Source organism: Acipenser ruthenus, chromosome 24 (assembly GCF_902713425.1).
Source record: "Acipenser ruthenus chromosome 24, fAciRut3.2 maternal haplotype, whole genome shotgun sequence".
NCBI lineage: Eukaryota > Metazoa > Chordata > Actinopteri > Acipenseriformes > Acipenseridae > Acipenser > Acipenser ruthenus.
Window position 1 is genome coordinate 26,108,016 of NC_081212.1, and position 25,117 is coordinate 26,133,132.

The following is a 25,117-nucleotide window of genomic DNA, read 5'->3' on the forward strand; positions in this document are numbered from 1 at the left end:
TTTGCTCACTCGATTTAAAAGCAGACATTTACAGCATAAATGTCTGACCATGCAAATGCAGACCTCTGAATAAGGGACCATACAAAACCCAGCTGAGTGCATCGCTTTGTTGGTGATATTTATACACACACACACACACACACACACAGCATCTCGGTTATCAGAGCTATAACGCAGCCGTGTGCAGCTGCTTTACAGGCAGCGATTTCAGGTTCAACTTCTTTTTTTTTTTGTGAACCAATAATTTTTTATTGATTTGTTTTCTTTTCCCCACCCTTTGGGGATAGGGAAATGGGGGAGACCTTCAACTTCAAAGATTTACTAGGGGGAGTTTTTAGTCCTTCTCCCAACATTGTAAAAGAGGACGTTTTAAAACTGTCGGTTATGTTTTGCAGTTCTCTTATTTAATCTTGTTTGTTTAAAGCTGACATTCTCATTGGGCCAAGGTTAGGGCAGTGTAAAATGTACCATATACTGCAGTCTTTTGTACTGTCCATAATGCAAAGATTAAAATGATAAACACCTTGTGTACACCCAGCTTCCCAAGCACTTTGAAACACCTATCATGAATGACAGAACTACAGGGTTACATGCCTTACTCAAACATCTTCAGTGGCAATGCAGCGGCACTGTAATGACAATGCCTTTGTGCTGGACTCAGTGCCAGTGGTAGAATGGTAGCGCTAACATTTGCATATGCTATTTGTCAGTGGTATCACACTGGACATATGCTGCCTCCCAGTCCCTCAGCTCTAAACACCAGACCACACTGCCTCCCAGTCCCTCAGCTCTAAACACCAGAGCCACGCTGCCTCCCAGTCCCTCAGCTCTAAACACCAGACCACGCTGCCCCCCAGTGCACTGGTTCTAGTCTCATGTTGGCGGTTCTGTCCTCAGGTGACGCAGACGGAGCTGGAGAAGCTGAAGTCTCAGTACCGCCAGCTGTCGCGGGACACGGCCCAGGCCAAGAAGAAGTACCAGGAGGCCAGCAAGGGTATGGATCGGGGAGCCAGGGAGTCGTGATGCAGGGCAGAGGGAGAGGTTGGAAAGTGTGCATTCATTCTTAGAGAGCTGAGTGTTATGAGAATGATATTCTCTAGTTGTTTTAGCTTTAAAAACGTGCGTTTTATTTATTCTCGTATAGCTGTAATGCGATTTTGGAACTGGAGGCCAAAGGTGTTTTAGCTTAGTGCACAGGACTGGAATTGCTGTTGAAGAAAGGGGTCTCATGGGGGTCAGCTTTGCCAGTACAGTCACAGTACGTGTGTGTGGCTCTGTCCTGCAGACAAGGACCGCGAGAAGGCGAGGGAGCGCTACGTGAAGCTGACCTGTAAGCTGCATGAGATTCACAATGAGTACGTGCTGTCAGTGAGGGGGGCGGAGGTGCATCACAAATACCACTACAGCCAGTCCCAGCCCGCGCTGCTCGACGCCCTGCAGAGTCTGCAAGAGGAGATGATCCTGATGCTGTGAGTACCCCTCCGTCTTCACAACAGCTGTTCATTGCATCCACTAGGTTGCTTCAGGAGGGTCCCTTTTGATGTTGCGCAGCGGTTCAAGAGGGAGCACTTGTCATTTTATATCTTAAACAAACACCTCAAGTTCTGATTGACCGGGATAGACTCCCAGCACCCCAATGTCTGACCTGACCTGTGCCCTTCTACTCCAAGGAAGGGCATCCTGCAGGAGTACCATGACTTGACCAGCCTGGTCCAGGAGGAGGTGCTGCTGGTTCACCAGGAGATTGTCCACGCCGTCAAAGCCATCGAGCCCCAGCGGGAGTACGAGAGCTTCATCCAGCAGAACAGGTACGACCAGGGGGCTCCTCGGCCCTTCAGGACTGAGCGCTGCCTCTGCTCACCTGAGCCCTGAGTCCGAAATCCAGGCAGTGATCAGGGCTGTGTCTCTGTCTGTCTGTCTGTCTGTCTGTCTGCAGGTCCGTGGGGGACATACCGCCAACCGTGACCTTCGACACAAGTCTGCTGGAGGATACAGACGCGCTGCAGGCGGGAGAGCTGCAGCTGAACGATCTCACACTGGAGGGAATGCAACACAAGTGAGTCCTGCTCCTCTATTCAACTGCTACCCCTATCCCCATCCCCATGCCCAGCATCCAAGACTTTTCTCAAGTGGATGTTCCAAACACGGTCATGTCTAATGATTGACAAAGGCTTGAGTTGTTAAAGTTCATGAAAAATATCACACAAACCCCCCTGTCCGCCCCACCCCCAGCCCCCTGAATGACTGCAGTGAAGGAGGCTGATGCACTCACCCTGTCTCTGCTCTGGTTTCAGGGTGACCATGCTGGAGGAGGAGGTCCTGTCCCTCACCACCTCACTGAGCTCCCAACAGGCCACCATCAGCCAGCTGGAGCTGGAGCTGCAGAGCGAGGAGAAGAACGCCAACTTCGGGCAGCGGTGAGGAGCGGGGGGGCCCATAGGAAGAGTACTGTAGCATTCTACAATGAGCAGCATCAGGGCTGGGTCCAAGTCCTGATCTTGTCAGCTCTCAGGAGCTACGCTAGGTTGAGCCTGGTCATTACTTGGACCACCCCAGGGGATGCTGCGGTGTAGAAAGTGATGATGCTGTGTTTTAGCTAGATTTCAATACCATTATAACTCCTATTGAGCTCCTACTATAGACATAATTATGTTGCTTCAAATAGTCACTTGATGATTTATTGCATAGAGCTTCCAAACCTTCAGGAAAGCACAGGTGGAAGCAGAACCAGGACAGTGCAAAGCTGGAAACAGCTGAACCCCTGCAGGGTGTGGATTGTGTCGTGAATGCCCTACCCCCCCCCCCCCCCCCCCCCTCCAGGGTGTACCAGTTCAGCAAGCGCAATGCCCTGGAGGACAGCCGGCAGCAGGCGATGGTTATCATGGGGACGCGAGTGAAGCTGGAGGCGCAACGAGACATGCTGGCAGAGAGGCTGCACCAGCTGGGAGATGGAGACCCACCCCCCGCACTGGAGCTGGAGGACGACCGGGTGTCTAACTGCTCCATGGTGAGTCGAGCCCTGCCGGCCACAGCATGGCTGTGCATTCAACAATGCAGCTTTAACACTTCCCTGCACAGCGACCTCACATGGGGACGCATGCCAAAAACTCTTCTAGTCTTTACATGAGGACGTGTGCAAGACGCAAATGCATCATGACCTCATATGAGGATGCCATTTTTTCCCCATATACAGCACTTTTTTCCAATTAAATAGTCCACAACTTCTTTTTGGGGTATTTTCAATATTCCATGTATGAAAGGCTTGAAGTAAGAAAGGAGAAAGATGTAAAACATACACAAACATACATGCAGTGTGTGTTCCATAAATCCCGCTCGCGTCCCTAACCTGGCATGGTTCACATCCACTTTGAATGCTGCTGATTGGTGGTTGTGTTTCAGGAGCGAGACAAGGACAGCAGTAAGGTTCTCAGCCTGGAGTCAATCAAGAGTCACATCACTGGCATTTTCAAACTCAAATACTCGGTGAGTGAACGCTTCGAGCTGCACATTAGAGCCTTTCCAAGCCTGATCTCAAACCTCTTGAGATTAAATCTGCTCCTCTGCAGTTCACTTTATTTCTTTGTGTTTTGGTAAATGAAATGTTGTGGTTCACCATGTCATGTTAAAAGAAGTGTAGAACAGAACAGAACCGGACAGGACAGACAGTACAGAGAGGTACTGTGTGAACATAATCAACAACAGATTAAATGCACACTCTGGGAATAGAATAAACCCCAAGCCTTTTTCCACCCCCTTCACTAAAAGCCCCTCTCTCTCTCAGGTGCCCCCTCCCCTGCCAACGATCCCAGAGGTCCAGAAGCCCCTGTCCCAGCAGGCCTGGTACCACGGCGCGATCCCCAGGCTCGAGGTGCAGGAGCTGCTGATTAACAACGGGGACTACCTGGTGCGGGAGAGCCAGGGCAAGCAGGAGTACGTGCTGTCAGTGCACTGGGGCGGGCAGTGCCGCCACTTCATCATCCAGAGCGTCGATGTGAGTGCAGCACACTGGGGCACGAGCGCAGTGGTGCTGCTGGAAATGGGGTTTTAGCGCTCGCTCTTAAGGTGCAGGATGACGGTGATGGACTGAGAGTGGAGTGTGTTAGTGTGCATTATTAAGGTGCAGGAGAGCTGATAATGTGTTGTTTTATTGGTTATTAAGGTGTAGGGTGAGTGCTGGTTTTGCAGGCTTATCCTCACCCCAGCCCAATTCTCACCCAGAGTGAGTGAACACCCCAGTATTTTGTACAGAGCACAAGAGGATAATCGTTTCCCTTATACAAGAACTAATCTAGGCTAATCAGCAGTAGGATGTATATATAAAAACCACTCGCCATGCACCATAGGTTCATCTCACAAACCCGCTTATTGTCAGCCTGCCAAGTGCTGCATGGCCGGGCTTTACTAAGTAACCACAGGATATCATTTAATTTTCAATGCAACTAACAACCAATAATCAGCTTGGCTGATAAACTGACATTTTGGGCAGTCTGTCAAATGCAAGACTGGATGGTGCTCCTGGCTTTTTTCCCTTGCAAAAATACCATTAAACCGATACCTTCATGAACTCTGTTACTGAAAAGCAGTATAAGATTAAACAATGTATTACTTGCTCTATGAATAATGTTATGTATCTTATCTCATGTCCTTGCAAATTACAATATATAGGTAAAACTATTCGTCAACTTCGGAGATGCGTCAGTGAACACAAAAGTGCGATCCGAAGATGTGACCCCAATTCTCCCATAGCAAGACATTTCCAAGATGCTAATCAGACATCTGTCACGGCATTGAGTCTTTGTGCTATCGAAAGAATATCACAATGTGAATCTAAATGGATTTTATATCTTAACTATGCAGCCTGATGGTTTAAATGAATAATTCAGCTTGTCTTGTTTCCTGTGAGCACGCTTGCCTGCACATTTAGAGGTACGCTGGCTCATAGGAATGCAAAATTGAGAAGCCACAAGATTGCAAAAGAAACTTTCACAGACCTGGGGGTGAGAATTGACCAGACCAGGTGAGGATTAGCCTAGGCAATTTCTCACCTGGGCCTGGGGGTGAGGATTAGCCAGGGTGAGAGTAGAGTATTTTAGTGCCCATGATGTTGCATGTCAGTAGTACAGGAGATTTACCATTATTAAGGTGTAGAGACCGTGCAGGAAAGCTGAGAATGGGGTGTCTTGGTGTTTATTGAAGTTCAGCGTGACAGTGCTGGAGAGTGGAGTCTTTTACCACATATATGTTGTTCTGATGAGCCTATAGAACTCCCTCATGCTCCCTGTCTGTCTGTAGAATATGTATCGTCTGGATGGAGAAGGATATCCCACAATCCCCCTGCTCCTCAATCATCTACTCAACAACCAGCTGAACGTGACGAAGAAGTCTGACGTTGTCCTGAAGAGAGCGATCCCCAGGGTAATCCTGCCCACGCTGCACTGGGCTTTCCTTCACTCCATCACGCAGGAGAGTGTGTAAATAATCCATACAATTCACAAGACATCATTGAAACACACGTTCTACATTCACCATTCAAATAAACAAAAGTGCTTTCATTGACACTTTCTGGGTGCTGGTAAAATAGGAAAAGAAGAAAGCTTTCAAATTTGCTCTTGAAAGCCCCCAAATAATAATAAAAAAAAAGAATCCGTGCTAGCTATTGTTCCAGAAACTACCCATAATACACCAGCTCTCCCCTGCTTACAGGTATGCGCTGTTACTGTTTCAAGCAAGGCTTAGGTTGGGTTTGTTCTAATTGTTTTTAATCAGTCTGATTCAGCGTCTGCTTTTGACTTGAGACAACGACACATTGAGCGCTAATGATAATTGCAGTTTGTTGTGTTGAAGATTTACAGAACATGTTCTTGCTCAGAATAATTACACCGCGCTTATTTCAATCATTCATCTGACAGGATCAAAGACAAAGGTATTTTTAATTTTTATTTTTAGAGGTAAAACAACTGAGAAACCTTTAGTAACTTGTGTTTCATAATTCAGATTTTTTTTTTTTCTATCAATGTTCTTGCTCATTAAGTATTCTACAGTATTGTTAAGAATACAGTCTCTTTTAAATGCACCGATTCTACATGGTTGTATTTCAGAGGTGTAAAAAGCATTGCAGGCTTCCTGGACCCAAACCATGGCAATGGAAAACGAGAAAGGGGAGAAATACCAAGAGCAGACTGCTCCTGATAGAAATACAGCTTTTTAAAGACCCTTGCTGTAAATGCAGTCTATTACAGAACAAGGCTGCTCTCTTGTAATAGCCAACCAAATAATGCTGTGTCTGTCTGTCTACGCAGGACAAGTGGGTTCTAGAACACGATGATGTCATTCTCGGAGAGCACATTGGCAGGGTATGTACATGCAGGTTACATGACACAGTTACAGTAAGGTTACAGGTACTCCAGTATCAACACTCCCAGGCTTCTGCACAGCTGCCATTCAAAGCCTAAACAGACCAGACAGGAGTTCTTTGTGGCTGTGCCCACATGCAGGGCTGGATGTATTTCCCACTGTTCTCACCAGTGTTAAGTACATTTTTGGTGGTAAAGCACTGGAACTAAAAACGCCAATCACATTTTGGTAAACAATAAAAACAACAGCATAGTATTTTAAGGAAAGCAGTTTTGAAAATGTCGAAACGTGACTGTGTTTTGGGTTTTGCCGGTCTGTCTCACTCTCAGGGAAATTTTGGGGAGGTGTACAGTGGCCGGCTGCGGTCTGAAAACATCCCTGTCGCTGTGAAGACGTGCCGCGAGAGCCTGGCTCCAGACCTCAAGAACAAATTCCTCATGGAGGCCAGGTCAGCCCTCAGAACCCCAGAGTCACTGCTTTCTGTACAATACCAGCACATTTTTTTTGAGGATTACCTGGGGTTGTAAAAATCTTGCAGTGACGTGCCCCACTTTCTGTTGCAGGATCCTGAAGCAGTACGACCACCCCAACATTGTGAAGCTGATTGGCGTGTGCACACAGAGACAGCCTATCTACATCGTCATGGAGCTGGTGCAGGGTGAGAGTACAGCGGTCTGAAAAGGCCTGTATGGAACTCCATGCAATTCTAGTGTCTGGATTCTTAAAGGGTGCATAAGGACCCTTTGATTTTGTTGTGTTACATGTTCCCATGTGTTGCTACAACTGTTTACGTAAGGTGTATTTTTTTATTTCTTTTTTTTTTTTACATTTTGACCATTTTTAATCTTTTAAATTGCATTCCCTGCCTCAAGATGGCTTCACGTGTACCCGCATGGACCTCTCAGAACTACATTTTCCATCATCCTCCTGCTCACTGGTAAACCCATCTCAGTTACATATGTGAGCAGTAGGATGATGGGAAATGTAGTTCTGATAACAATAAAACAAAAAGGTCCTTATGTACCCTTTAAGCTCGACTCGCTCAGGACTGGAATCTGCCCCCAATCTGTTAGCCAGGGTGAACTTCACATACTAACTCACACTGCCTGTCCCGTGCAGGAGGGGACTTCCTGACGTACCTGCGGAACGAGGGGCAGCGTCTGAAGGTGAAGGAGCTGATCAAGATGGCGGAGCACGCAGCCGCTGGCATGGAGTACCTGGAGAGCAAGAAGTGTATCCATCGGTGAGGAGAGACGATAGGAATAGGCAAGGACCTCGAGCAGTAGTGTGTGTTAGGAGAGTGCACTGAAACACATTCTTATTCAACAAGACCTCTGTATCAATTCCACCACATACTGGTATATGTGCATTGGATCGTATTGTTAGTCTTGTATTGGGGAGGAAAGGAGTTCTCTAGCAGTGTTATTCAGGTGCCTTCATCCCATCCCACCCCCCAGGGACCTGGCTGCACGGAACTGCCTGGTGACAGAGAGTAACGTTGTGAAGATCAGCGATTTCGGGATGTCCCGCGAGGAGGAGGACGGGGTCTACTCTGCCACTGGGGGGATGAAGCAAATCCCTGTCAAATGGACCGCACCCGAGGCCCTCAACTATGGTACGGGATAGCATGCCAAGCTGTTAAAAAATCTGTCTTGCCACGCTCTGCTTCGCACCCCTCCTTTCTCTTTCCAGGCACCAGAATCACAAACAAGAGGTCTTAAATTCAGCTTTGCAGACTGATGGTTTTGCGTGATTTTATTTATTTTTCCTTTTGGGTTCTGGACACACAATTATGTTTTTTTAGAAGGGTTAATTCTCTCTCCACTGCTGCCCTCTGCCTGTGTTCCAGGGCGCTACACCACGGAGAGTGATATCTGGAGCTTCGGGATCCTGCTCTGGGAGACCTTCTCACGAGGCACCACGCCCTACGCCACTATGACCAATCAGACGACACGGGAGGAAATCGAGCAGGGTAACATTCTTCATGTGTTAAAGTACACTGCAGCCCAGCACTCTTACCCCTGAGCTACTCGAATTCACCTTGTCATAATGCAGCCTAGCACTCTGTGAGCTCCTCAAACCCACTACCTTTCACACTACAGCCCAGCCCTCTAACCGGTGTTACTCAAACCCTTTAACTTCTACACTGCAGACGAGCAGCACTCGCTTACTGTAGTCACTTAAACCACTGCTTCCCACCACACCTGCCTGAACCCACTGCATAGTGTAAACACTGCATAGTTAACAGCAGCTCTCCCTTCTCAGGGTATCGGATGCCATCTCCCGACGGCTGCCCGCCCGGGATCTACAGTCTCATGTGTCGATGCTGGGAATACGATTACAAGAAACGTCCCCCATTCAGCGTGATCCACAAGGAGCTGAGCAGCATTTATAAGAGGCACAGATGATCCCTTTGAGTATAATAAAGACGACTCGTTTATGATGTACAGGAACAGGTGTCGCTCCAAGGCTACACAATCACCTAGAGGTGCACAATGTCACGTTGGTCACAGCCCTGTCAGCTACAGAAATGCAGAAATTGTCAAATGTCTTGTGCATTTGAAAAAAAAAAAATACTTGTTTTTTTGACGCTCGTCTGCAGCTTGATACTCTTAATATTTCTCTGGTAGCACACATTCAGGAAGAGGTTTAACAGACTCCACCATCCCAGTACTTTATCACTTTAAACCAAACTGAAACTGCTTTTTGCAAATAGTTGGTTTTTATATTGAGATGTTAATTTCTGAAAAAAGGTGTACATATCTTATTGATTGAAATTGGTTTAGGCAGTTTTTAATAAAACAAACAAACCCCTGTTTAGTGTTTTATTATGATTTTCAAAGAACTTAAATCAAGGTGTTGGGTTGTTTTAAATTACTTCCATTCAAAACTGCAAAGGCATGCTTTTTTTACCTTGCGTCTACGGCTAGTGCAGAGTTAGTGTCATGGTCAGCACGCACTCCAAAGCCTTTTCACAAGTCTGTAGGAACATCACAACGGAAGAGTAAAATTAACAACTGGATTTATATGTAAATGCTCTGCTGAGTCGAAGCTTTTGAGGTAGTCTTAAAATGTAATGATTCTGTGTTGATTGACAATTACAGTTCTGTCTGCAAAATGAACAGATTATTTTAAACACACACACAAGCTACACAAATCAGACAAGAAAAGCTCTTATTGTTTGAACACAATTTTACCTAAAAACATATTTTTTTGTTTTGTTTTAAATTAAGAACTACAACAAATAACAGTACCAAAAAAAAAAATTGCGAGATACAAATCAGGAAGGAGGGACATTGCCCAACTGCACAAAGTTTTTTTTATTTATATTTTTCACATTGAAAGTCAACGTAAACAGAGTAACCGTTTCCAGTGTTTATTGGATACACAGTTGATTTTTTGTATCAGGACAGGGGGGGTGCTTTATCAGTTAAAACCAAAACTCAGAATCCCTAATATATATATATCGGAGCGTTTGAGTACAGGAGGCTCTAAAAAAAGGGTGGAGCAAGATTAGTGAGGGTGAAGGATAGAGTAGAAACCATGTACAATCAGAGACAGTGTTACATCACAGTACAGAACCATGCCAGGCTCAATCTTCAGCATAAAACACATTCACGCAGAGTCTATTGCAGTGGTTAAAGGGGTTGTGCATTAAACAAAGCCCACTGCTGAACGTCAGGCCACAGGACTGGAGTTGAAAGGAGAGACAGACACAGGAGGGAATACACTAGGATTGAGTACACTTCTCCCTGTCTCAGCTCCCAGTCAGACCAGCATTAGGGATGAGCTCCATCAATTCTTTAACTGAAGACAGAGTTTTGATCTCAATCTTTAAGTAACCCCTTCTTTAAAAAAAAAAAAAAAAAACACAACAATAACCGTGTCTGGACAGAGCTGCTGAAGGGAAGGATCTGGTTTTCAAACAAGGCTCCCCAGTACCTCATCAGCCATGTGTCTGTCCTACACAGAGAAGCATTGCGCCCCTTACAGCTTGTCCTCTCTGAAGCACGCACCCACAGGGACAGGGAGACATGGGGCAGGAAGGGCAGACTCCTGCTTATGGAGTGAGAGTTCTAAGTCAGGAATTCTGTTCAGGCACAGCCTGAAAATAAAAAATCAGGATACACTAGAGAGGGTCAGGATTTTTAAAAACGCATTTTCAGTCTTGTGGTTTTCACAGCAATCCATCCAGAAAGCCTGAAGGTTCTGATCTGGCTCAGATGAGAGGTGCTGGGCAGCTCTAGCCAAGCCGCAGCCGGAAGGAGGAGATCTCCATGGGGTCCAGCTGGATCTGGGAGACGTTGGAGAGAGGAGTCCCCGCGTACATCAACGACAGAGACATGGGCTGGACTGTGTGAACATCAAGACCATGGAACATCCCTGCTAAGGAAAGCTGAGCAGAGAGAACTAAAATCAATGCTGTGCTAAACAAACCAGTACAGCACACCCGTGCTTTCTTCCTCGTTCAGTATTTTAAATTTAAAAATGGTGCTGTGAGAATACATTTGTTTCTCTAAATAGTGATGTTTATAAAATCACAGCATTCACTGCACAATAGAATAATATATTTCATCCTTGGTGGTCTTGACCTACCTTGCCCTGTGTGGTGCTGCAGTTGAAGCTCAGGTTCCTGGCCTCCAGGCCACAGTCAAAACCCTTCCGATGGAGAATAAGAGCAGCATCGAGAGAGGGGGTCAGTTTATCCTGCAAATATTACTCAGATATTAGAATAAGCAATATTCCCAAGTGTTCAAGAACCCTCCCTACTGCCACCGTGTTTTTACATTAGCCTGTATCAGAGCTTCCCCACATGGCCACTACCACTCACTGCTCCTCTCCTGGACCAAGACTGAAGCACACCTTGTTCTGAATGCTGCGCAGGTTGAGCAGGTGGAAGTCGCATGGCATGGTGCCCGAGAGGGGGCTGAAGGTCTGCAGGGGTGGCACGCCGCGCTTCTTCGGCAACACCGGCAGGGCCAGGACTTTGTGGTTCAGGAACATGGAGGTCATGTGACTGAGCAGCGACGGGAAGCTGATTGGCTGGCTGTCGTGCACCTTAAAAAAGGAGGAGAGGAAGACAATCACCTGAAACAGTGTCAGTCTCGTCACCCTGGCAGGCTCCGCACACTCTGCTCATTTCAAGAGACCCTTTCCCCTGCAGTAAACTCTCCACTGGTAAAAGGGTCTGCCGTAGCAAGGGCTATAGCAGTGTGGTACTTTCCTGAAGGGACAGCTATGTTGTTGGCAAAACAAGGGTGTAATGACAGTGTGACCACTGCGATCACACAGCCGCGTAGTCTCTCCAGCTCCATTCCAATTACTAGTCTGCACTGCATTCCACTTCCTTAGTTCTGGCTGCTAAATCACACTGCCTCCCGATCCCTTAGCTCTAAGAACCACCTACCAAACTAGTGAAAACATCCACTTTCACAGCTACCACCAAACACACAAGACACCAACACACAGAGGTGCTAAGGCTGGAACTATTTGCAGTTTGCTTAAACTGGCATCTACAGACACTAGGTTACCTCTTGGGTGCTGGCTCCATAGATGTAGGAGATGAGAGAGTGAAAGATGGATGTGATTTTGGAGAGAAAGCCAGCATGCTGAGTGGAGAGCAACAAGGGCAAAACGGGAGCAACAGAAAACAAAAAGGTAATTAATGAGCATGGGAAGAGAGGAGCGACATGTCATGCAGAAGCTTATTTCACAGGAGCATGCAGAAAACTCTCCTTGCAACAGAACCTTTAGCACAGATCTCCTACGGAATATAATCTGTGTGTCTCACACCTCATTATTTAAGTTAATACCTGCAACAATTACAGTGGTGATGTCATGAATTATTGGTGAAACAAAACATGTAGGCAGCTCTAACTAAATCCAACCAAACTTAAAATAAAAGAGGGGGTAACAAGGCAGCAACATTTCAGACTTCCTAAGTTTAGTATCTCACAGTCCCTTTAGAAAACATCCTGGAAGCTTCTTGCTCCCCACCCCAGGTACCTTGTTGGCAGTAGCCCTTTTCTCCAGCAGAATCCTGAAGTGGTTGGCGGTTCTCTTGTTGTCCTTGAGGCCCTGGCCCAGCCCACGGTTATCATCCTGCATGAGCCGTCGGTCCAGGATCACCTCCAGCTCACCTGCAGAGAGGGACAGAACGGGGTAGATAGGCTTTTATCATTTATTCAGTTTCAAATACTCGCCTTAACCTTCAATAATACCTTAAATGCCCTTTGTTAAAGTTTGTGGTTGGGGTAAAGCGAGGGTCAGAGGAAGTAGAATTTAGACAGACCCTCAGGTAGCACACATATTAATTTCTCTCCTGGTTTATAATCCCCAGAGCCTGTGCAGTGTGCAGAGGGGTGGATGCAGTGACAGGCAGGGAGTGTGCAGACTCACCGCTCTTCAGGCTGGCCACTCCCAGAGCCTGGGCAGTGTGCAGAGTGAGCCGGTGCTGGACATCCTGGATGTAAGCCATGGATGGCATCGGGTAGAAGTTGGCCTGAAGAGGAAGTTTATGGAAATATCTCCTGGGCTGAATCTGTAGGACGGTAGAGTAAGCGGGAAATTCAGGATAGGGGCATCAGTAAGCGCTGCTCAAGACACACAGACTCATACAGGACAACTTGCTCAGAAAAAAAACACAAAAAAAAAACAGGTGCATTCATAAATCTCTCGCTAGACGAGAGGAGAGGTGAGGTGAGAGGTATTCACCTCTCTTAACCACAGGCTTTTACTCCAGGGGTTTCCATGCATTGTTTATTCTTTACAAAGTAAGATCTTAGTACAAGTGGTAAACCAGCTAAGTATAAGTGCTATAGCAGCTAAAGACCATGTTGTCACCTGGAATCCGTTGAGATCTGTGAAGAGAACATCCTCACTCTGTATGTCTGTGACGAGGCGCATAGCTAGCTCCTTGTTAGTCTGATCCCGGATATCAACCGTCGTAGTGACATCCAGAGAGAGGCCATCCACTCCTGAGAAAGAACGAGAGAGAGAAAAGAATCACAGGTGAGGTAGAGAGGCAGACCAAGAGGGGGAGAAAAAACAGAAAGCGTGACAAAGATTGCAACATGCTTTGCGTGGGTACCTGGAAGGTTGTGGATGCGGACGGCATGCTGGAAATGCTGATAGTAACACACGACCTCAGAGAAGAGAGGCCCCTCCACTACCCGCACCACCGGGGGCTCCTTTGGGGCATAGGGCTATGAGAGAGGGGGAAGAGTTATTCATTTACACCACACGCTGGTAAAGAGTGAAACAGGATGGAACTGAGACAGCGTGATGGATGGAAAGGCTGACAAGTGACACAGGGGAGGTGATGCCGACCTTGGCTGGCCCGTCAGGTAGGAAGAGGTAGGCGCCACTCTTGTCCTTGGCGGTCCGGGTCCCATAGATTAGAAACTCGATCCTCAGCTTCAGCTCCTGCTGGTCCTCCTTGCGCTTTATACTCTGAGGGGGTAGAAACACAGTGACAGGAACCACACTGTCAGAGCCCCTCATGACAAGACTTTATTATCCTGATGAGACTTTATTATCCTTCAAATACCTGCTAACCAATAACCCAAAATTAAAATACTCCAATCAAGCTGGAAATATAACAATAGACAAGAGGATTTTCAACTGACTAACATGACAGTTATTTAGATCCAGGCTAACCTCGAGCATGCCCGTGGTCCCAGAGAACCACAGCTGCAGGTTCTGGCTCTGTATGAAGAAGTCCTGCTGGTCCGAGTCATGGATCCTCAGCGGAAGCGGGTCAAGGCGCCTCTGGGCCAGGTTCTGACCGTGCAGCCGCAGAAGGGAGTCCGAAAACAGAGTCAGTGAGGAGTCGAATGAGTCGTAGAGCTGGAACACAGCCAGGCCCAGACCAGGGAGTCGGGCTGGGAAAGAGGCCTGAGAGGAGGGAAGAGAGGCAGATACGGAGACGAGGTCACACAAATATTACAGGTATATTTATTGATATTCACAGTTTGGAGAGAAGAAACATATTTAACATGGTACACAAAAGCACCTGCCATCAGATAAAAAGGACCCTTTTTGGAACAAAAAACTAACCAAAAAAGCAATTTAACCACTCCTTCCTGCAACAAAGTTGTTTCTTTCTAGTTTTGGATCGTCCCAGAGGTATACTTCTCTAACACCCAATATTCAAATGAACCCCTTGCAGCCCTGAAACGCAGCAACTCCACTGAGCTTCCTTTACCCACCAGATACCCCTCTTTGCTCATCTCGGCAGAAGAGCTCCACTGGGCACTCAGCTGGACTGGAATCGTCTGCCCATCCTCTGTCAGGACCCGAACCCGCGCCGAGCTCACCAGAACCGTGACTAGGCAAACCCGCTCCTGCTCAACCGGGTTGAATACAACCAAGTACCTGAGGTGAGAGTGAGAGAGAGATTAACAAAGAGTATAGCAGACTGATTCCTGGGCATGTCTCTCAGCAGATACAAATACCTAGTCACCATGCTGTGCAGCACGAACTGAATTTTAAACACCACTTTAAAGACATTACAGACAGTATCAAAATGAAAGAATGAAGAGATTACTGATAGCTGCTGTCTATGTTGTCCAATGAGAAGTAAAATGAACCAGAAACCAAGGCTGGGTCTGAGGGGGGGGGGGTTGGTGGAGTCTGGGCTACACCTGGGGGTGGAGTCTGGGGGGTGTAGGAGGAGTTATACCTGGGGGTGGAGTCCAGTTCAATCAGCACTCGCTCCGGCAAGGACTCTTGTGTAGCACGCCTTTCATCCTGAGGAAACACAAATACAAGAGAAAATGTTGCAGAGTGCTCTGTTCACTGTGAGACACACCACAGTACAAGCATACAGCCCATTTCAGATTCCTGGAAGTAAAAACAGATCAAGGGGATTTGTTTAAAAAAAAAAAATAATAATAATTAACACATTAAAGTTCAGGTACACAGGCACTTTCATACCGGTTCAAGGAAAGGCTCTGTGTGGTAATATCGATATGTGTCCTTGTTCCTCAGGATAAGGAAGTGAGCAGCGTTCATGATCACGATCTTCAGAGATACAAGGGAGCGCAGCAACCTGGGGAGAGGGAGGAGAGGAAAGAGCTGTCAGTATAATCTAGCAAAATAAACTGTGCTGCAACATACTTCGACTTCCTTACTCCACTTCCTGACAAGGCTACCCCTACCTGAACCCGTAGTCTATGACAACGGCCTCCTTGGCAGTGCCAGTGATGGCGTCGTGGTGCTGGAAGAGCCCCACATTGCGGCGGGCATCAGTGAGCAGAGAGTAATCAGTCACTGGGTAGCGGCCCTCCATGCCTGCCCGCCGAGACTGAGCCACAGCAAGGCTGTACAGGATCTCAGCCCCCCTGGAGGAAAAAAACACTTCAGCATGGGGGACATTTTCACTAGAATCACTGCCTTTGAAAAAATACCTGCAATTGCATTACAAACTCAATAGGTGCCACTGTGCATCTAAAATGTCCAAGCAAAGTGTAAAATGTGTACAATTTATGATGTGCCTCTCTAATGTCAAAACAGCTAAATAAGGTCAGGAGACTACCAAGGACTACTCAGAGGATTACTATTCTAAAACGCACAAGTTATTTTGGATTACCTGATGAATTTACATTCTAATTAAAAACATGGGAGCTTGTTTTTCCACTACACTGCCAAGGGAACTGTGCGATATACAAAAGTGAATGCAGGTAGAAACAGTGGTGAATGACAGCCCTGCCTGAGGTGGGACTCCAGCACGCGGTCCAGGTTCTTGTAGAAGGGCCGGGAGGTGAAGTAGCCGCTCCAGTAGTGATCCTCTCGATCCGCGTACACAAAGAAGTCCCCGCTCAGCACGGGGAAAGCAGGAGGCCTCGAACCCTGAGCCACACCATTCTGCTTGTAGACCGCATCAAAATAGTCAGAGAGAGTTCCAAACTGGGCCTGCAATGGAACCCGGAAAATCTCAGGGTTAAAACAAAGATTCTGCCAGGAGTCATTCACACACCTCACACACAGACCCACAAACATTCCTATACACTCATGTACACACACACACCCAAATACATACTCTGAAAGAACAATAAAGGGTATAGTGCCTTTGAGATTCACCCCAAGAGGCAGATATTAATTATATGCATTATATTCTATAATAAACCAGTACAGTACTGGAGAAAGGGTTGAAATCGTATGAGAATAACATTACACAAGCAGATAAACAAAAAACTAGAAACATAGTTGGAAAACGCTGCAACTTAGCACCATATATGAAGCATGCCTTTAAAATGTCAGACTGGAACCTTCTGAAATGAGACCAGCAGACCACCAGCTCTCACCTGCACATGCATCTCTGGGTGGGAGTTCATGTAATCAAAGAGTCTCTGATAGTTCAAGTACTGTTGGTCCCACTCCTGTGATTTATCATACCGGAAATCATCTCCCAGTGGAACCAGCACCACCTTGCTACGGAACAGCTTGGATTTCTTCCGATACTGATCCAGGAGCAGGTTTGCTCTGTCGAGATGGAGGGAGAGCACCATTAGGAGGAGAGACAAGAAGATTAAATCAAACCAATCATAATAATCTAGTCATTCAAACGGTTTAAGTGGCTGCAGGGCTGTTTTCAAAACTGAATTGGTTTCTAGTGCAGTCAAGAGACCCACAGATTGGAAAGTGTCATGTGCACTGCAGTGATGTGCAGCACATCCTCTACCTACAGCTTGCTTTCTGCTCTGTGACATCATTTTCTTTACCAATTCACTAGGTCCTGGCCCAGATGTTCCGACGTGTCACGTGTCTGAAGAGCTCCCATAGAAATCATGAATTCTAGAACACCCCACTCCTATCAGTTTGAGGACCACACGTCCAAATGACAACGAGGCCTTCAGGTGGGCAGACAGAGTTCCAGAACACCAGCGTCTTCAGCTTCAGTCCTCACCTCTCGGCTACGTTGGTCTCAGTGATGGCGTGTGGAGGAACCTTCCAGGGACAGTTTACTCTCCCGCCTGGCAACCTCTTGAAATCGAACTGGCAGCAGACCTTGGGGTCGGGGCCGCAGGTGTGGGGCACGTCGTAGCTGTAGAACGGCATCATGTGGCAGAACATGTCTGTACTGGAGTCTGTATCTGGAGCATCAGAGAGGGGGAGAGGAATTGATATCAGGGGAGTTCGGTTCATCGTTGATGGACTCAGTCAGAAATTGAAATTGGCTTCAGTTGTAATAAAATAATCAAGTCCTTGTTTATCATGATTTATAATCCCATGTTGTTTTTCATGGTTATTTCATTATATTTTTGTATTGCAGTTAACGGTTAGTTATTTACCCTTGGACACCTACCACAAGTTGATTTTTGTTATATAACAGATTCAGTAGGTCTCTGCTAAAAGTATAGACTCCCTGAAGTGATGGTTTCCAATTGTCATTTGAAATCAGCTAAGGAATGGGCTCTATGTGTTTCGTGCTGCAAGATTACCCCAGGCCTGCCTCCACATGAACTCCAGGCTGCGTGTGGCTGAGAAGTGCTTCTTGATGGAATAGTGCACTCTCTGGATCAGCATGCTGGTCAGGTTGGCCTTCTTCAGCAGGTAGGCCATGGTGGGGCTGTGTCCAAATGGGTCGACAGCCCAGCCTGACCGTGGGGTCACTCCTACAGCACATAACAGAGGGGTCACTTAACACATCCATTACATTATAGATGAAGGCATTAAAGCACTATACTCTAAAGCTTTATAAAAATCTAGACAAGAACAAGTTGTTATGAAAGACCAACTCAGAAGCGTAGAAGGTTTGTTATTTTTGATGTTTTTAGTTACAATTCAGACCTTTTCAGGCACTACTGTTTATTCTAAATGCTTCTTGTTAGAATATTCTGGTACACAATCACCTGTTCCATACTGCCTATGTAAATAATAATTTTAATGTGTCTTACCAGCTAAACATTTTTAATACTATTAATATAATAAACGAAACTCCCTTGATAGTTACCGATATTCTTTTCCAGCCACTGGTGCCCCTCAATGAGCTGGTCAAGCATGGCGAAATAGTGGACATTGGCTTCATCGGGCATCACCCAGCCACCTGTCACTATCTCTAGCTGACCACTCAGAATCAGCCTGCAAAAGACACAGAACCATCAAAACACCTGAAGATATTCAGCACAAGCAGAAGGGAGTGACTTTTGTGTATCTGCCTATTGGAGTGTTACACTGTATATTGCCTGTTCTATGCCATTATCTGTTCCACCACATGAAGTCTTGTATCAATGCGTCATTTTTTAAGATAATTATTCTGTCCGAAAGTATCCTGATAATTAGACTTTATGTGCTACCTTTGTCAGGCATTCTATATCTGTATACTGATCCCATCTTGCTCTACACACTTCTATACCTCTCCAGGTGAGTGCTTACTTCCTCATGGCGTCCCGTTTCTGTGAATCCACACTTTCCCACCACTTGGCAAAGAAGGAAACCTCAGACCAGATGAACTTGCGGCGCGTGTCCTCCTTCAGCTTCACCAGCATGTTGTTGAAAATGTGCTGAGTCTGGTCCGAGTAATACTTATCAAACGTCTTGATCCAGCCTACCAAGCAGCAGACAGCAGGGCTCTGAGTGGGTTTACAGCAGACAGCAGTGCTTCTCAACTCCCATCCACTGGGTTTGGAGGGGGGGAGTGCGCTCCAGGTCTTTGTTTCAACCAAGATCTCGATATTTATTTTAAATCTGTGTGCTGCTTTCTACTTGTCGCCAAACCTCCAAGATTCATGGTAAGTACAGTATGTAATTTGTAACCCAGTTGAAACAAAAACCTGGACTGCTTGTGGTCCCCAAGGTGATGAGAAGCAATGGTTTTCAAAACAGCACACCTCAAAATACTTTTCCATACAGATGGTAGAGTTCAGGACCCAGCCCAGCATGACTGGATCAGATTGCAGTGGTTCATAACGGCTCTTCCATTGGTTCCTGCACTCTGTGGTTCTTCAGTATCACACAGGTATACAGAGTACTATCAGCTCCAACATGAGCTTTGCTTGTGTTAGAAGGCAATTGAGAGCAGTATTTTTGTAAAAGCTGGGCTGGGTCCAGAGCAGATGTTTAAGCAATCCATTCCAAATGGAAAAGTATACACAATTAAAGTAAACTCATTACACTGCCTTCAGGGTTATCTCCTCGAATAACATAGTGATGAGCAGGTTTCAAGATAAGAAGCAGCGAAGATTGTGTCCTTACAGATAAAGGTACCTTTGGGGAATAAACAAGCCTGACTATTTTCTGCTTTCTGCAGAGTGCAGAAAAGGCTAAATTATGAGAGAATGTAATAAGCAGGTTTCAAGAAGGATGGCAGCTTGAGTCCTCACAGCTAAAACTATGCTGGGGGGAATAAACAGATGTGACTACTGTCTGCTTTCTCTAAAGGAAAGGCTCAGATATGGAAAAATGTAGCAAACAGATGATTGGAAACTGTGACCCATGCTGGATTTTTTACCATCGCTAGAGCTTAACCCAACTAGTGTCACCCATCCTCCTGAGTGTGCTTAACTTGTAGCGCCACCCACCTGGGTCATTGTGAGAGTGCGGCACCACAAACACCTGCAGCGGCTCAGCATCCCACTCGTTTGCGTCATACAAGATTTCAAAGCCCTGTTTCCAAACACCGCCGTCCACATTGTCGAAGTTCAGCATAGAATGCACATCCAGCATCTGGGAGTAACACGGAGACAATGTTTTGCATTGTGAAAAAAAACCATCAGTGGGCTGTGCTAAAGACTCTTAACTGAGCACGAGGAATGATGAACAATGTACTGCACTAAACATTGTGTTCAAGCACGTAAAACCTCTAAACATAGGAATCTGTTGGTGCTGGCTGCTGAGACTGGCTGCAACCTAAGGGATTTTATTTTCCTAACAATAAAATAAACAAACGCTGGCATTGTTCACGAAGGAGTGCTTGATTGCCAGGCCTCAGAAACACAGACAGCTTTTTATTTATTTCTATTCCGGTCCATAAGGGTCAAAACAGTGTCTGCATCAGCTGCAGCCCACACCTTCCCCAGAGCACAGCCTCAGCCTCAGCCTCTGCTCTCTCGCTCACCTGCATGTCGGTTTTCTGCCGGCGGCTCCCGAGGGCGAACTGGCAGTCCTGGGGAGAGATGGAGAGAAAAGTTGGCTGCCCGTCGAAGGGGAAGTTCCAGGAACCATTGGTGTTGCGGAAGGGCAGCTGGGCGCCAGGGACCCCTCCTCCGTTCTCAGTCAGCTCCAGCACCGAGTCCTTGATGTGGCTGATGATCTGGTGGTTCTCTTCCAGGAGCTGCTCCAGCTGCTCAATGCGGTTCTGCAACACCGAGATCTGGCTCTGAAACCACACAGTCAAAACCACAGCTCCCGTTTTACCAGGCTGCATTCACCTACAATGCAATATTTAAATCAGGGCCCACCTACAACAGAATTCAATTGTCTTTTGAGCTGTAGCGCGATCAATGGAGGCACTAAATGAATCCATGAAATCATTAGATAAACCTCTACATTCATTCGTTCCTTTGCAAAAACTAGAAAATGAATGCAGAGCAATGTCTTGGAGTTTTACATCATTGATCATGTGTTGCTTGAATCCAGATAAATAAAAGGATTGCCACCCAGCCCCCAATGTATTTTGACTGAAATTCAGTTCTAAAAAGGATATCACTTTCCTCTTTGCCTGCAACATCTGCTGCTGAAATCAGACTCCTCATTGGTGCCAGAGTCAACACATCTTGCCAACATTCTACACCAATGTGACTCATAACAGCATACGTGGAGTATTTTAGGTACAGCAGTCTCCACATATAGGAACACCTCCTAAGAGAACACCCTTGTGGTGAAACAGATTTTTCCAATCGTAAATGCTCCACCTAAAAGAACACCTTTTCATTCACAACTGATACAGTACTGTTTTGTAACCTAATAACTCTTCATCTTCAAACATAAATTCAAAGGGTTTATTCAATCTTTTCAAATGTGACTTGTCATCACGAGAGGCACACTGATTGGTTTATTAAATCTTTCCAGAACCACCGTCATATCATTGCCTCGTTTTGTATTCTGATTTCTATGAGTGCACCTCATCGCTACAAAATGGCATGTAAACAAACAGCGAAACGAGACGCTGTTTCTCTTGCTACAAAAAGGTGGAAATTGTTTGAGCTCCTGAAAAAAACCTGAATCAGACACAAGACGCTAAGCAATTGGATGTTTTCCGTTCTGGTGAATTGCTTCACCATTCTGTTAAATAATTTTGTGCATGTCTTGAATATTGCTCCTGTACAGGTATTCATAATTAATCTACAGCTGCTGCTGCATTTTTTAACATGTGTAGGGGTGCTGTCTTAAATTAGTTTGACAGTTAGTTTATTAACATTAGTCTGTTACTTTATTATTATAGTTTATTAACATACACTTGCCGATTGCTTTTCTCTTATTCTTTTCATTTCATATGTTGATGCACGTGTGTCATGACAAGTAATACATATTGCTTTATTTATTGATTCATATTATGTCTGGTGTTCAACTCCATCTTAACAAACACTTTCGGCTAAGAAAACACTTTGCTTGCTTCCCGAGGGTGTTCTCTTAGCCGGAGACGACTGTATATGTCTTTTGGAAAATAAAGTGTATTCTTTACTTTTCATGTATACAAAAATATTACATATTAACTACAACAGTATTTTTGTATAGTTTCAATATTTCGCTTCATAAAAGCAAAAGTAAGCATTCTTCGAACGACAGTCGGTTCCCTCCCCCTCCAGGCTCCCTGTCTGACTCACAGACTCTCTTACCCTGGGGAAATTGCCAGCGTTCTGCCTGTGGGTCGGGTCATGCTGGACTCGATCCAGCATCAGATAGAGGGAGAACACTGCCACACAGAAGACAGCTCCACCGCAAACAGTCACCTGCTTCCTCAGCTTCATTCTGCGAGAGTCTGAACTGAGGAGCCAGAAAACAGGCAGGCTGCAGTTGCCTGGGAGATGGCTTTGTCCTTGATGGCTGTGACGAGAAGTTTCAGAAAGACACAGAGCTGGCCTTGATAATTATAGTCTATTCAGTCGAGAATATTGACAGGTTCATTGACTGTCAAAGAAAGTGTGCAGTGTCTCCAAAAAGAAACTGAAAAAAGCTGCAAATTAGATGGAATTGGCATGGAATTGTCTGAATACAGAATTTTTGTAATCAAAGAGAGATTTTTGCAGGTCTTTGCTAAGCCAGCTAAGTTCCCAGTGGCTTCTTTGTCTTCCGAGGCTGAGCTCCCACACAAACGAACGGAAAAGCTTTTGGCTCAGTCAGTCTGATCTTCACTTAGTCCAGGGATCCCAGGCAAAAAACCTGTGTAGCTTTTATAGAAATATACATGAAGAAATGAAGATTTAAAATATAACTATTAAAAAAGGACCTATCACACTGTTGTCATACAAGGGCAACTGCCTCAGTCCGCAGAGAGATAAGAGTTTACAAGAGTGTGTGCGTGTGTCTGGGAGTCAGGTCAATCCCAGTTTACAGAGACGTAGCTGCAGTGAGGGTATTTATAACCACAGCCCTGGATCTGTCCCAGATAGAATACAGCACTAAAGATGAGAAAGGAAAACGACAGGATAGTAAGAGAGAGGGGAGGGTGCTTGAGAAAGGTGGATCTATTAAACACAGCCAGCTGCTAGCTACGACCTGGATTACGGTGCCACTCCCCGCCAAGGAAAGACAGCAGAAAACTACTGGGCTGGACTGTGAGCCCAAGACTAACCCACTCAATTTGCTTGACAAATGTGTCACATGCCTGCCTGCAGCCTGTACTGGAGCTCCTACACGCTTCTCTTCATGGCCCTGCTCCCTCCGTCAGACACAAGAGCTAAGCCTTCTGCCAGTCCTGACTGATCCTGCTGCCTGTGCCGCTGTTACTGGGGCTTTCCTTCCAGGTCCAGTGCATCAAGAGTGGAAATCATCATCAAGCCACCACATCTCTCAACACATGGTCCCTGTAATTCCAAGATTCAAGGTCCTGGGTTCACTCTTCCTTACGTTGTGGATCCATGTCCTGGAAATCAAAACAACACAACTGATGTGCAACCCCCTTAATGTTTACAATGAAATACATGTTACTGTTCAAATATTTTTAACACAAAAAACAACGGGCTTTGCACCAACTCACATTGCAGAATAAATGTTTTATCCCTAAAATATGTACACCACTTCACTCAGGTTTCTTAAGATTTAAGGTTAAAACGCAATTGCCCCGATTTCACTGTAAGATTTCAGTTTCACATAAACTACTTTTATTTGCAATCCCTCTATTTGATATTACAGTATTGTCTTACTATTTATCTTTTTCTTAAGTGCTAGAGAGTTCAAGTCTCGTATCCCGTGGAGAGAGCAAGCTGTTCAGCCATTCACCTCACTCCCAGGAAGAGAGGAGCCTCGGTATTACAAAGAGTCACACACACACTACACTGTTTAGATTACAAAGTACCCCTTTCAATGAGAAGGATCAGAGCGGTCCTTCCAAGGGCCCTTTCCTACACAGTGCACTGATTGAATTCCTCTAGTAGGTCTTATCTACACAATATTACATATACAATATTTAACGACCGTTCTCCATTATTTATCCTTGATGAATGTACATTTTTCAGCTTCCTCGGGTGTAGTTATGGCCCAAGTTTGAAAAGGAAAGGCGTTTCATTGCTTAAGTGTGTTTGGTTTATTTATATTGTGACGAGGTCACTTGCACCTTGATCACTGGGGTCATCACGGCTCTGTTCTCGTCTAGAAATATTTAACATTCCCTGCAAATACGTTTATTCGGGTCCCCTGAACACCTGAATTATTACGCTCGACAGGCTCGTTGAAGGGTTTTTATCGACTTTACATTAGAGGCTGTTGACTCGTCGTACTGTTTCGTTCAGTTTTTCCCTTTGATGACTGTAACGGGACTGGTTTCTTCTGCTCTCTCTTAACAATACAGCCGTCTTGGTGTTCAATCGATTTGTTAATAATATCGCTTCTCCTGGTGTTTATGAAGGTGTAGATACAGCAATGCTCCCGTCCGCTATTTCTTTTATATTTAAAATTATCTTCCCAGTCAGTGAGCCTTCCCGTTAAACGGAATTACGGAGACTCGGTAATCCGCTTCTCCGTTAACACACAGCACATAGCACTGTTTTGATATGACTGTACAACTCACTTCTCAGTTCACTTCTTCCTTATGTTTATTTTGGAGCATTGCACTCGGACCATTCATACTACTTGAGCTGTTAAAAAAAAAAAAGAAGGTTATTTTAGCCAACCCGTCACTTCTCCGTGCGTCTCCGGGATCTTCTATCTTCCTGGATACACACCGCAGTGTCTTATGGGATACTGTGTGTGAGGGGGGCACTCATGCCGCGGCGCAGAGAGTTGTGGGATAGTGAGGGGCAAAAAGAGGAGGGTTTACTTGTGTTTTTACAGTTCCAAAAATGGCAGTGAATTTATGTTTGTATGTATATATGTGTACATGTTAATGTTTAATGTGGACAGCATCTATGAAAAGTGGTGTTGAGAAAGTAGTTCCGTTGTTTTGGTCACTGCAGGAGTAATAACTGAGGCTTTACAATCCATTTCTTCCCATATATATATATATATATATATATATATATATATATATATATATATATATATATATATATATATATATATATATGTCACACTTACATTAGGGTTGCATTTAAGTTGTGAAGCCCTTGTCAAATTCTAATGAAACTAGCTGAGGACATTCTTTAGTACAAGTTATTAAGAGCAT

The 25,117-nt window shown here is 45.5% G+C and overlaps 2 protein-coding genes across 11 annotated transcripts in view; one reads left to right on the forward strand and one right to left on the reverse strand.

Annotated features, from left to right (window-relative positions):
• LOC131700602 (tyrosine-protein kinase Fes/Fps-like) overlaps positions 1–9,169 on the forward strand; it is a 25,638-nt gene extending 16,469 nt beyond the window's left edge. For 4 of the 5 annotated variants that reach the window (XM_058998998.1, XM_058998996.1, XM_058998997.1 and 1 more), the window contains 16 exons: positions 898–994; positions 1,286–1,469; positions 1,671–1,808; positions 1,937–2,056; positions 2,295–2,417; positions 2,821–3,007; positions 3,400–3,483; positions 3,782–3,991; positions 5,293–5,415; positions 6,300–6,353; positions 6,684–6,802; positions 6,918–7,012; positions 7,474–7,597; positions 7,812–7,969; positions 8,204–8,326; positions 8,620–9,169. In XM_058998998.1, the coding sequence (XP_058854981.1) occupies positions 898–994; positions 1,286–1,469; positions 1,671–1,808; positions 1,937–2,056; positions 2,295–2,417; positions 2,821–3,007; positions 3,400–3,483; positions 3,782–3,991; positions 5,293–5,415; positions 6,300–6,353; positions 6,684–6,802; positions 6,918–7,012; positions 7,474–7,597; positions 7,812–7,969; positions 8,204–8,326; positions 8,620–8,762 (2,082 nt within the window). In that variant the 3' untranslated portion in view covers positions 8,763–9,169. Of the gene's footprint in view, positions 1–897; positions 1,042–1,285; positions 1,470–1,670; positions 1,809–1,936; positions 2,057–2,294; positions 2,418–2,820; positions 3,008–3,399; positions 3,484–3,781; positions 3,992–5,292; positions 5,416–6,299; positions 6,354–6,683; positions 6,803–6,917; positions 7,013–7,473; positions 7,598–7,811; positions 7,970–8,203; positions 8,327–8,619 lie in introns of all 5 variants that reach the window. The other variant, XM_058998999.1, reaches the window with a different exon arrangement.
• Positions 9,170–10,210: 1,041 nt separating this feature from the next.
• LOC117429435 (alpha-mannosidase 2x-like) lies at positions 10,211–24,699 on the reverse strand. 6 transcript variants are annotated; one of them, XM_058998991.1, is made up of 24 exons: positions 24,627–24,699; positions 22,134–23,380; positions 20,414–20,674; positions 19,878–20,022; positions 18,733–18,904; positions 18,311–18,438; positions 17,799–17,972; positions 17,264–17,450; positions 16,662–16,839; positions 16,067–16,269; positions 15,516–15,698; positions 15,292–15,406; positions 15,038–15,105; positions 14,565–14,730; positions 14,014–14,250; positions 13,684–13,806; positions 13,445–13,559; positions 13,198–13,331; positions 12,754–12,895; positions 12,361–12,494; positions 11,886–11,963; positions 11,218–11,442; positions 10,951–11,061; positions 10,211–10,750 (listed from the first exon to the last, which is right to left on the reverse strand). In XM_058998991.1, exons 2-24 carry the CDS (start codon positions 22,263–22,265, stop codon positions 10,598–10,600), a joined length of 3,564 nt encoding a protein of 1,187 aa, XP_058854974.1. In that variant the 5' UTR covers positions 22,266–23,380; positions 24,627–24,699; the 3' UTR covers positions 10,211–10,597. The 6 variants fall into 6 exon arrangements, with proteins under 6 accessions (XP_058854974.1, XP_058854975.1, XP_058854976.1 ...); XM_058998992.1 differs by having other exon boundaries at positions 20,414–20,653; positions 24,524–24,688; XM_058998993.1 differs by having other exon boundaries at positions 11,218–11,412; positions 24,524–24,687.
• Between the last annotated feature and the right edge of the window lie 418 nt (positions 24,700–25,117).